General features: G+C 37.0%; 2 protein-coding genes across 2 annotated transcripts in view; one reads left to right on the top strand and one right to left on the bottom strand.

Moving 5' to 3' along the window:
• Positions 1–2,803, top strand: part of LOC122331754 (ATP-sensitive inward rectifier potassium channel 1-like) — a 5,417-nt gene extending 2,614 nt beyond the window's left edge. Inside the window, exon 2 of the mRNA XM_043229258.1 lies at positions 1–2,803. This exon is cut by the window's left edge and continues 874 nt beyond it. Within this exon, the coding sequence (XP_043085193.1) occupies positions 1–279 (279 nt within the window). The 3' untranslated portion in view covers positions 280–2,803.
• Positions 2,804–4,496: 1,693 nt separating this feature from the next.
• On the bottom strand, positions 4,497–5,802 carry LOC122331755 (somatolactin-like). The gene is made up of 5 exons (XM_043229259.1): positions 5,787–5,802; positions 5,347–5,531; positions 5,098–5,208; positions 4,812–4,991; positions 4,497–4,694 (listed from the first exon to the last, which is right to left on the bottom strand). Exons 1-5 carry the CDS (start codon positions 5,800–5,802, stop codon positions 4,497–4,499), a joined length of 690 nt encoding a protein of 229 aa, XP_043085194.1.
• Between the last annotated feature and the right edge of the window lie 6,483 nt (positions 5,803–12,285).

Genomic DNA, 12,285 nt, shown 5'->3' with positions numbered 1-12,285 from the left:
TCCTGCCAAGTCCGGACTTCCTACCTGCCTCGGGAGATCAAATGGGGTTACAACTTCCTGCCCGTCATATCTCGCACCAAGGGTGGAAAATACCGCGTCGACCTATCCAACTTTTCCAAAACAGAGCCAGCGGTGACCCCGCACTGCGCTTGCTGTTTCCGCAATGAAGAAAACAAGGAACTCATTCTCCACCGACACACACGTGAAGGCATCGATAATCTGGGATTTGATGTTATTGACCTTCAAGACTCTGTTGATGTAACCGAGAAGAGCGATTAAGAGTTCGCTGCATCAGTGACCGATTAAATACGCATTAAACGTCCTGTGATATGGTGGCACTTTGTACTGTAAAAGTTAGATGCCACATAAAAGAGGAGAGAGGAAGAGGAGGACTCGCTGTGTTAAGTACCCTGACAGACGCATTGGCTGTGTTCCAGAACCTAGTGAGCTGCCTGTGTAGGCAGACTTTAAAGGAATCAGGCGTTTCTTACACAAAGCCTGTTCCATAAGGTAGCGATTGTAAAAACAAGATGCCTTGTTTTGATCAAACTGTAATACCTGTCAAAAAGAAGACAACCAAGACGGTGGATTTTTATCAGGATTCTTTGAATAGAAAGGTCAGAAAGGCAGCATTTATTTAAAATAGAAATCCCGTGTAACTATCGGCATTTTTAAAGTTCTTTTAAAAAACAAAGCAAAACTGACCAGTCACATTTGTATGTGTGTTTGTTTGTTTGTGCGCGTACATACATATATATGTATCATGTCAGTGGCAAACTACGCAGTACCATTTTCATGATGCAGACTTAGTGTCTATAAATACAGTTGCATTACCTGTGGGTAAAAACAAGCCCCGGTTACCATAGTGACCCATTCGCTTCTAAGGGGAAAATGAAGACAAATGCTGAAGACATGCACATCTTCAGATGTTTGATTGCATGTGCAGCTCACATCCTGTCGATGAATTGCTTTTAATCAGTGCCTTTTACGCCATTTTAATTAATTTCATCTTGGAAAAAATAAGCATGTTTTTTGTAAATCGCATATTAATAGAGAAATCCATTGGATGTTTTTCCTTTGTTCCACACTTTCAGTGTATAACTCTAAACCCCCCAGAGAGCATTTCAAAACATTACTTCTTTTGTTAAAATCCAACCTTAAAATGCAGATGTTTTTTAAGACGTCAAGACAGCTCACTAGGTTTTGGAATAGGGCCAATATTTGCATATACGTATAAAATATTACTACATTTTCATTCTGTTACATAAAGATCTAACTTCAAACAGAATCAATTGAGAACAGTTTGGGGAGCTCTATTAGAAAAAGTTCTTTAAATGCTCTTTGATTGCAGACATTGACAAGAGTCGCCTGCTTAGTGTTCATTGGAGGATTAGAGCACCAGCCAGATTAGATTAAGGAGAAGCACAACGAGGAGGAAGTGGAACCCAGTTCCCCAACTCCAACATATGTTACTAAATAATTAATATGATAACGTTATTAATGTATTGAAGCATTAAAATAATTCAGGACCAGAGAGAGTTCTTCATGTTGTGAACACAAGTAATTTCACGTAACTTTTAAGAATAGATGTGATTTTTCTAATTGCCTTGTAAACATTTTTGCTGTGCAGATTAAAAAGGACTGACCTATAAAAGACTCGTTCACTCTGAACCGAGTGACTTTTAGAAGGTCATAACATTTTAGAGAGGCTGTAAAGGTTCGATTCCGCATAAATGCCACACGTTTTTTTATCTTTATTCACTAACCGATGAGAAATTTCAATATTATTAATACAGTAAAGCTTCTTTTAATTAAACATTGAAGTGTTTTATTGCCATAATGTCCATTACATTTTTCAGGAGGGTTATATATTTTGTCTTCCAGTGTATCTGACCTCTCCAGATGACCTACTGTAGTACAAAAAAAAACGTAAAACGTAACATTTTACGGCAACCAGTTTAAGCTAATTTTTTAATTTTCTCAACTAGTTACGACAAATTTCTTCATATTTTACACGGTGGCTTATTCACAAATTCATACAGTGATTTTTTTTTTTTTCATTTGTCTACCAGTGATGTGTAGGTAATTCATACAAACTTAACACGTATAGGCAACTCATAAATTGTGTAAAATTTAGCAAAAATCACATGAATTTGTACGAGTGAAGAATTAGCCATCTCATAAAAAATGTACGATTTACCATGAGATCGGGCAGTATTGTATTTTGGATAGTTTGTATAGTTTCAGTAATTGACGGGGAAAATAGAAAACATGTGAACTGGAGTGAAGAAAATGTTTTATTGCTACCTTTTATCATCCGAAAATCCTGTGCTGCATTTCTCCAATCAGTGACCACGACCAAAGTCCTTTTAAATACTTTACCTTACCTCGCAGATCGCATCTGAGCTTGTGTTCAGTTTTTTGTTCTCTGTTGACATGCCACAACTCATATTTTTCTTTTAATTATTTATTTTAAACAAACATAAGAGAGTTCAGGACTGACCAAGCAGCTCACAGTCAGCCGTCTCGCTCGGAAAGATGATAACCGTCATATTTTCAAACTCAAAAAGGCACACGCAGTTTCATTGTCCAATTTCCTGGATGACAGATGGATTAGCCAATCATGATCAAGATTCTAAGCAGAAAAAATGTAACATTTAAATTTTAAAATGGGTTTCATAACCGAAATATTGCTAATAAAATGAAGATTATAATATAACTTGCAAGGCAGAAATTTCTTTTGTGTGCTGTTGAGGACAACATACAGATCTTTACAAAAAAGTTGATTCATAAATGTTTTTGTTAACCTTTTTTAATCCTTTAACATTATTGCAAGACTGTTTTAACCGTATTTCGACTAAGCTTGGTGATATTCCAGCTGGGCCCTATGTGTAAGGGCTTTTATCAGGCATAACATCATTTTAACCCAAACTGACAAGCATGGAAAAATAGCAAAAGTATTATTAAATGAAAAATTATTTCATACGTAATACATTCAAAACATCTTAATAAACATCAGTTATTTATAATCACATTAAAACATTTGTCATTAAAAAAAAAATGTAAACATGAGTTGAAATAATTTATGCTTGCATGCAATTTTTTATTTTTTTTTTTTTTAGACAAAAATCATTTTCCCTTTTTAAATCATTGTTGGTTCTAGTCCAGCCACCCTAAAACTATAATCAGCTCCCTGAAGGATCTTTTTCCTCAAGAAAGTTTATCATTCTCGCTCGTTTATCGATCTCACGAGCTGTAATAGAGCGTTAATGTGCTCGTGCATTTAAATGAAGCACACACGCAAGGCACCACACGGGCCGCGCGTCAGCCTGGTGCACAAGCAGAAACAGAAAATCCTGCCGTTGAAACGCACTTTCAGGAGATCGGGTCATCCACTTCCCCGTTTTCTCCCGAGCGAAAACACAACATAATGCTGTCACAATGGCTGTCTTTAAGAGTAGGCCTATCCACGTAGACGTGTCTTCGTCTTAAACGAACACTTATGAAAATATTGTATGTGTCAGTATGACGGATCCGTGCATTTCTTATATTAGGCTTATAATAATATACAATATTGCCAGAGCTTCTTGCTGTGGGAACGTTTGAATGAAGGCAGTAACTCACTAATCCTGCAACACCCATCCGCTTTTTTAGCTTTAACAGCATCAACACCTCAGTGTAAATGAGAGAGATGTTGGTAAAGTCATCTCGAGTTTCATCTCAGATGTGCGACATGCTGGGGAACTAGATCAAGCTGTGTGCTTGGGGGTTTTTTTTTGCAAATGAACCATCTCTGGTGAAAGTGCGTGTAAGTCTTGTCTCAGGATAGAGGTTTTATTTTTTCCTTCTTGAGTGATAATTGGGCACAAACTTTGATGTGCTCATTAGTGAACTTTGAGGTAGGATATTGTGAAGCGTTTCAGTGTAATTTCCCATGAACAGTTTCAAGATAAATTGCTGTTTTGTTTACCACATTTAGCCATTACAACGGCACACAATTTGACGTATGTCATTGTTTGATTTGTCCGCAATCTGGAACTCGGAAGCAGATTTAGTCCTTCTTTTTCTTTAATGATTGAAAGAGCAAGTGAACAAAACCATGCCGTCTGTTTAATTTAAGTGCATCTTTGGCTTCAGTGGAAGCGAAAAACATCGACTTATCTGATAAATATTACGTGATTCAGTTTTACGTCCTATTTTGTTTTCTTTTTAAATCTCTGAAAAATGTTTAAATGGAAAACAAATACAGATTTTTGCCCAGAAGTCTCAGACTTGGGGTTAGTGTGAGAGTTTAGTAATAGACATTTTACGAACTTTCGGTGAACCGCATGTGAGATTTAAAGCAAAATAAATAAATGAAAATTAAAAAACACCATTGCTCAATCCAAGTATTCGTGCAAACTTTTGTTTAAAATTTAATTCAATATTTGTGCAAATGCAAAACCAGCTTTGAAAGAATAACACTGAATATAATATGGCAGAAGAATTTCAGAAAGTTAAAAAAGGGAGCAATTCTCTTTATCGATCTGGCGGCACTTCAACAGTTTGAGGAAAGTCTGCATCTTGTGCGCATCTTTCCTGAAGCAGTAGATAACACTGTAATCTCTTCTCACCGCTTCAAGCGTATTAGAAGACAAAAAGCGTTCAGATGTCTCTGCAGGTACCTCCAGTGCCAAACCATCTTCACCCATTATCTTGACCGAGAGAAAGAGAGGGAGAGATTTTCAAACACATCAGAACTTTCCAGATGAAATAAAAAAAAGGGTTTGAATAAGAGTTTGCACTCATCATTTTCAACAATTCATATTCACCTGTCTAATGAGAACCATTATACCCTGTTCAAGGCTCGTTAGTTTGGTAGACATCCATTTGCTTCTGGTAAGCAGGGCACTTGGGACGTTCTCATAATTCTCAAGAGAAGCCTGTACTTCTACCAGAGGATCAATCCAGAACTGGGCAAGAATCAGGAGTGAGTGAAGGATCCATTTGTCCTGGAGGATAAAACAAAAAAAAAAAGGGTTAGTTTATCTTAGCAGTTCTTCGCAGAAAGTTACTCTGTTACAATGAATTTCATCAGATGCCATTTAGAGAACTCACAGAAATCTGTTGGATTTCACTTTTAGACATAGGAACCGGCACCGTTTTCGGAGCACACATAGTCCCTTCGGGAACATGCAGATTCACGTCGTATGAAATGAGCATCTCATCCTGAAAAAGATTTAGGAACTTTTCTATACCGCTAGGCTGTTTACCTGTTTTCATCAGGCATTTAGTGAGATTGAAATCTTGGTCAAATCTCTGAATCTTTGATGAGCTTAGCTTTAGATTTATTTCTCCGTTACTCACAAACAGCATCTTGGACTCCTCTGAGACGCGGTAAATGAGCTCTGCGTGTTGAACGGCTCGTTCCAGGAGCTTCTCTAGTGAGATGGTGCAGGACGTTCCTGCCGTATCTTGGTCTGGACAGTCCACGGGAGATCCTGTCCCGGCCCGTGATGAGCACAGCACAAACACCACGCAGATCTGTAGAACTTCAGGACGGTAAAGGGGCAAAAGGAAAGAATAGTTAGCGAATACATTCAATAACGTTGGCATTGGTTTTATAGCTTTATGTTTATTGTCAAAGCAACTTTATCGCATGCTGTAATTATTCCTTAGGGAGACTATACGCTATAAACATTTCTTATTAAGTGTTTCCTTTTTTATTTAATTTTCCATTCAGTCTCAGTGAGATTTGCTTCAGTTAGCCATCAAGTCTTTTGTGCAAAGACCGCTCCGTAGGCTACCTGTAGATTTCTTCATTTTTGTAGAACAAAAGAATAGTCTCGTTGGACTCTCTGACTGTAGCTCTCTCACAGTTATGTATACCTTTATATACTCTCCTAGATTCATGAATTAACCACGAAAAGTGAAAACGAACACTGGACCACGTGTGAATTTGTTTTTATGCATAATTTCAACTGAAAAGACACTTGAGATGCAACATTCGGCTCTTTCTGAGTCCTGTTTGTTCTCCACTGTTTATGCAATATTATATCCTCCATCTGACATGCAATATTTCATTTAAAAGTACTTTAAACAGCATTTCCGTATAATAAAATGTATTAGTATGAATTATTATTTAAAAAAATTCCACGTCATATTAAACAAGAAACATTTAGACTAAACGGATATATCAATATTACTAATAGGCCTATTAAAGTGCTTTTATTACTAAAGAATGGAAAGTGCTGAGCAAATATGACAAATAGTCCTGCCTTCTGAATAAAAAAGCCAAGCGCTAATTGCTAAAGACTTTGTGTGACACTTAGAAGCTCCGGTTGGCTTAGAAACAGCGTTCTATAGCAAACAGTAGTAAATCCACGGTAGTAAATTAACGGTTGTAAATACAAAATTTAGTTGTAAAGTTGGTAATCAGTCCAGGAGAATTTTATGGAGGCAAAGTGCTTATATCACACAGCGAACGGGCGCTGTTGATTCAGAAAAAGAAACGATTTCCTTCCGTAAGAGGAGTTCACCATTAATATGTATTAGTATTTATTGCAGTGTCCGTCTTATTTCTTGGCTGCATGTTTTTTAGCCTGTAGTTTATAATATAAAGGTAAAACTTAACAGTGCAGTGATGTTTATGTATGAAGTGAAAAAAAAAGGTTTTGTAAGAGTAGCACACCCTGTCTTTCACTGGTGACGAAGTCTGCAACTCCATCTTTTTATTATTCATAGTTTTCCATTTTCATGAGAGTGTCCAATGAGCGGTAAGATAAGCATAGAGAAAGTCTTAAGGTCTGTCCAGGGATCAGATGTCAGACTTGTGACGTTCTTCGAGCCAGAAGTATGTCAGCTTTACATCTTCATGACGTAAGTGGACCAAAACATATGTTTTACATCCAGCCAGCATAAGATCTGATTTGGTGAGTTGTTTGCCCATACAGACATAAAAAAAAGAAAAATCCATTGTAGTGTGTTCCAGGATGTTGCAATGTGCTTAGGTTGTTTTGGGTGGTTGTTCAGTGGTTACCCCTAGCAACTGGTCTCTTTGATATTCCGGGTTTCTGCTGGTCAACCATGAAAAGTAGTTGAAGATGGCCGTTCTGGATTTTGTGGGAAAATAAGGACTTATTTACATTTGTCAGTCCACGTATTGGAAACGTGCTTTGCTGTTATTTGCTTAGTCTTTCAATACACATGGGAACAGTCGTGACAGCACATGGTGGTTTGAGCTTGCCAAAGGTTTGATGAGGTGGCAGGGGGCTGTGTTAATCACTAATTACCTACTGTTTAGCAAATGCATTTCACACAAATCAACTTACAGGGGTCTAATTGCAGTGCTAGAGCCAGTTCAAAACCTCAAGGGCATAACAGCGACAGAAGTTTCAACAAGAGTTTGATTTCAGCAACTTGCCGACTGGAGGAAAGTGACGTTCAGATAATAACTGTACACTGCGGTTTTCATTTTTTTGGCTCCGGTTCTCTTCTAGGACATTTGCGCAACAAATTAATGCATTTTTAAGATGCGCATAATCAAATTAATCGTAGACGTGGGCTGTAATTGCACTGGTCTTAAAATGAAACGCTTTTATAAACGCCGGTTTTAACAGAAATGGAATTTTTCATCTCTAACTCACACCTCAGAAACACGTCTAGGAAAGAGAGGAAGTAAAACAAGATTTCTCACATTTCAGTTCTGCAGGTGTCAGTCGGGAGCGGGTTTGTTAATGGGAAAAATTATTCGAGATTAAATAAGCTTTGAATGGTGTGAATTAAAGCAAATGATTTTGATGAATGTGGTTATCGCAGGCCTATTTGCCGATTTACTGTATGTTGGTAAACATTGCATTAATGAAAACAATTTAAGTTAATGCTAAATGTAGTAAAATCATTTGCGAGCAGCGGGTTTGTGTTCAGAAAAGCTTTGTGCACTTAAGGAATAGTTCATCTAAACGTTATAATTTTCAGAAACGCTTATTTACCGCAGGTCCTCCCAGATGTAGCTTCATCGGAAGAGACTTGGTGAAATTTAGCATTACATCACCTGCTCACCAATGGATCCTCTGCAGCGAACGAGAGTCCAAACAGCTGATAACAGCATCCCAATAATCCGCAAGAGTCCAGTCCGTCAATAAAAGCCTTTTGATGCAAAAAGCTGCATGTTTGCAAGGTGCAAATCCATCAGCAATTTGCTTTAAAACATTAAAACATTGCTTCCGGGCCAAAATATGAGTCCAGTCAAAAAGAGAGAGATTGAGGTTAAAAACCGAAATCTTGATGGATTTATTAAAAACATGCAGCTTTTCACTATTGTAAGAAAAAGTGCTGAGGACATTGAAGATCTTGATCAAGAATAACTTTTGTTAGCACAGCAGTTACAAAGCACAGGCAGCACTTTGGATTCTGCCGAGTCAGAGTGGACCCAGAACATCCTAAGTTCAAACCTTTTATACGGATACAGTTTACTACCCTTAATGTAAATGAATTTGCTCCCGTTGTAACAGCTGCGGTCTGTATGTTAATTCAATTCTGACACCTCTTTGTCTGAAATGGTTCTTGGTGTCACACACCCGTTCTCATTCAGCAACTGGTCACCATTTTCTCAGGATGTGACCCCAAAGGGTCTACAGAACAAACATAGCTGTTGACTTTCTTCTTCTCTGCTAAGCCATTTTGTAAAATGAGCATAATCAAACATATCGTGAAGTGAAAATATTACCGTCAATGTGAAGGAAACGCATGGTTCTTTTGTGCTGGTGAGATTGATCAGATCATTTATTGGCACAGGTTTTGAAACAAATTTGTAAGTGTAAAGTACCATTTACTCTTGTGGGTTCCTGCTTGGTTACTGTCAGGTGTGTTTAGTTAATATGACTTTTTACATTTTTTTTGTGTATTTATATAACTCTCTGTCACCCGTGGGGGTTTTTGTCTGTTTTTCGCTGCGATGTGTTGTGAGATTTAGTCTGTGGACATTCTTGTTTCAGAATTTTTGTAACTTAACCTCTGTATTTTAAGTTGTAATTTACATAAATGCATTTGGCAGACAATTTTCCAAAGTATCGCAGGTAAAAAAAAAATACAGTGCGCTTAAAAAATGCTTAAATACAAGCAAGTACATTTGTAGTGCATTCTTATTCTTTGCTGTTAAATACAATAGTAAACGTTATAAGCCACAAATACACTATTTAAAGGTATATTCCTACTTCAGTAGTGCTTAAGTTTAATTGCAAAAGTATATTAAATACAACTGCTATTTAAATGTATTCTTAGTGCATTGAAAAAAGTATACTACTACAAAAATGTATGCAACTATTAATTATTGCTTTAAAAAGTCAAATTCATTGGGATTTATTATTAGTACACATTTTTATCTTAAGTTTAAATAGATTGTATTTAAAATACATTAGTAATGTAATAGTTAAATAGACTTACATAAATCTTCTCAACTGCTAAATACTAATTAGCACTAATACTTAAATTGATTTAATACAGTACAAATTTATTACCTAAGTAGAACCATATGGGTTACTGCACTTAGGCTACTATAAATGCACTAACAGCGCATGATTGGATTATTCACTCATATGCATTTAGATGCGTACCACAAATCAATTAAACATACTTTTAGCATTTAAAGTACTTGATGCGCTATAGTTTTTAATGTGGAAAAACGGCTTAGTTCTAGTGTACTTAGTACTATTTAAAGACACCATAAACATATCATATAGAGCAGGGTTCCTCGGATCTTATCCTGGAGGTCCAATGCACTTCAGAGTTTAGTTCCAACCCTGATAAATATCACCTGGCTGTGATTTTCTGATGATCCTGAAGACACTGATTAGTATATAGGTGTGTTTGATTAGGATTAAAGCTAAACTTTGCAGAAAAATGGATCTCGATTTCTACAAAAAAAGTATGTTTTAAACACATTTTCATGGTTTCACTTTAAGTGTAGTGGTGTACTGAAATGAAGTGTTTTGTTGTACTTTTGTTCAACTGGGATGCAATGCAAGTCACATGTCTATCTACCCCTTATCTCATCAAGTGGCCACAATAGCATACTTATATAAAGCAAAAATATAAAATGTATTTATGTGGTTGCTATATGGTTTCTGTGATGTTCTGTTCAGATCCTGAACCCATTTCAATTTCATTGCTTTTGCATTTACAAAGCAAATAAACTGCCTGATTACTTAGAAAAGTTATAGCACAGCTCTCTATCGCAAGCAGTACTATATATATTTAAAAAAAAAATCAATAAAGAAGAAATAACACTATTGCCAAGGCTGCTATCCTATTGCCATCCCAGAGGTCCGGACCTCTGTATTTTTCCAATTACAGGAGTTATAAAATAATTACCCTTATATTAATTCTGCTTTGGTGCTGCAAGGATAAAAAGCAAAGATAACTGGTCTTTTCATCCGAGATGACTCAGCGGTAGGGGTGTGCGAAATATATAGTCTGTGATAACATGATCGAGTAATTTGCAAAAAAACCCCATTCAATACACCTCTACAGAGCGCAAGTCTAGTGCACACGCATTTATAGTCAGTTCACTGCATGATTCAGTCTATTAAAATGCATTTAGAATGATCACAAAGCACAGGGGACAGAAAATGTATAGCTTATATTTATACCACTTCATACAGTTAACCAATTTCACGCAATTTCAACAGGAAAGTGTTTTCCGAACGAGTCCATTTTAAATGCAACGATTCGCTTGATTTCCTTTACAATATCAGTATTTAACGTTTTGTTTAATATATCAAAACGCTATTTATGCATTTGCAATAGCAGTTAAATGCACTCATGTCTTGTGTGTGTAAAAACATTTACATGCCACTTCAGATGCAACTTCTGTGTTGATTTCATTTGCCTGGTAACAGCCAAAATGTCTTATCATTCTAATTCACTCATTAAGCGTAAAGGATTTGACTCAATATTATGGACACTTCTTGTTGAAACTTATTATAAAAGATTAATTTCTGTCAGAAGGAATTATAAATATATATTTAAAAATAAATTGTGTGTATATATATATATATATATATATATATATATATATATATATATATATATATATATATATATATATATATATATATATAATTTATAATAACATGATTTTACTGAAGGCTAACAGGATCATTATAACCTGAGTTTATTAAATTCATAATCAAACTATATTCTCACTATTTCCAGTTCATAGCATGGATCATTCATTGCGACATTTAATCTGATTTTTATGCTACTACTACTTGGTTTTAAACCTATATTACTATATATTTATGAGCCTTTAAACATCTTATAATCCCGGGGTAGTGTGCCCCCGTGCCCCCTTATCAATTTTCATTTTGGGACCTCAGTACTTGCATACAGCCATGCCACCAACAGACTCTCTTCCTCCCACTAGGTGTCAGTAAAGGTCTGGGAGCCTCTGACAGATGGACTCTATTCATCAGTTCCAGCACCGAGGGGCTTGGGTTCATTTGTGCAGAGGAGAGATGTCACGATAACAAAGACAGATTGTGAAATGATATACTCTATCAATCAGATGTGGAAAGAAGGAAAACAAATCAACTGCAGTTTAATGAAGAATGAAACGGAGGAAAATGAAAGCGCGAATGGAAATGTGTGATTACCTGTTGTACTCTCGTCTGCTCTTGCTCTCTTTTAATTGAAGGAAGGGAATGAGCTTTACAAATTCATTACTTTCAGTGCATCTCACACACTCACAGACGAACGCGCCGGATCTATGTGCCATCGATGGGAGTTCATTTGTTTGCCAAATCAAATCAGACTCATTTGTGGTTTGCGCGAGACCTCTGAGTTTTTGATTGGCGGCGGGCCTCGGAACAACACAAACGTTGGTTAACATGGCCGCTGGTTTTGTGTGCATTAGACTGCATTCACGAAGCCAGTGGGAGGTTGCTCCTTCCCTTCGGTTTGTGCTTCAGATATTTCAGAAGCATGAATGGCGATAATCTGTTTCCCTCTCGCAGGTTAATTTCCCGGCGCCGCTCTCGCTCGGCCCGTACTCACGCGGTTTTCAAATAACACGCAGGTGAATGAAAGCCACGAGACAGATAATGACGGCGGAACAATTTGAGAGAGTAATGCTCACAACTCCCCGAGAAGGCCCCGAAAAGGCCTGCGGAAAACTCAACGAGCACCTCTCGAAATAATTGGTCATCTCGAAAGAGTAATCTAACGCCCCCCGGCCCGGTTTTTCCTTTACCGAGTTGGGAGATTTTATAGCTCTGCCATACTCATGAGCTATCTGCCTCTGATCAG

The sequence above is a fragment of the Puntigrus tetrazona genome, unplaced genomic scaffold (genome assembly GCF_018831695.1).
Source record: "Puntigrus tetrazona isolate hp1 unplaced genomic scaffold, ASM1883169v1 S000000002, whole genome shotgun sequence".
In the NCBI taxonomy this organism is placed as follows: Eukaryota; Metazoa; Chordata; class Actinopteri; order Cypriniformes; family Cyprinidae; genus Puntigrus; species Puntigrus tetrazona.
The sequence above is the reverse complement of the archived record's forward strand: the minus strand, read 5'-3'. Positions and strand labels throughout refer to the sequence as shown.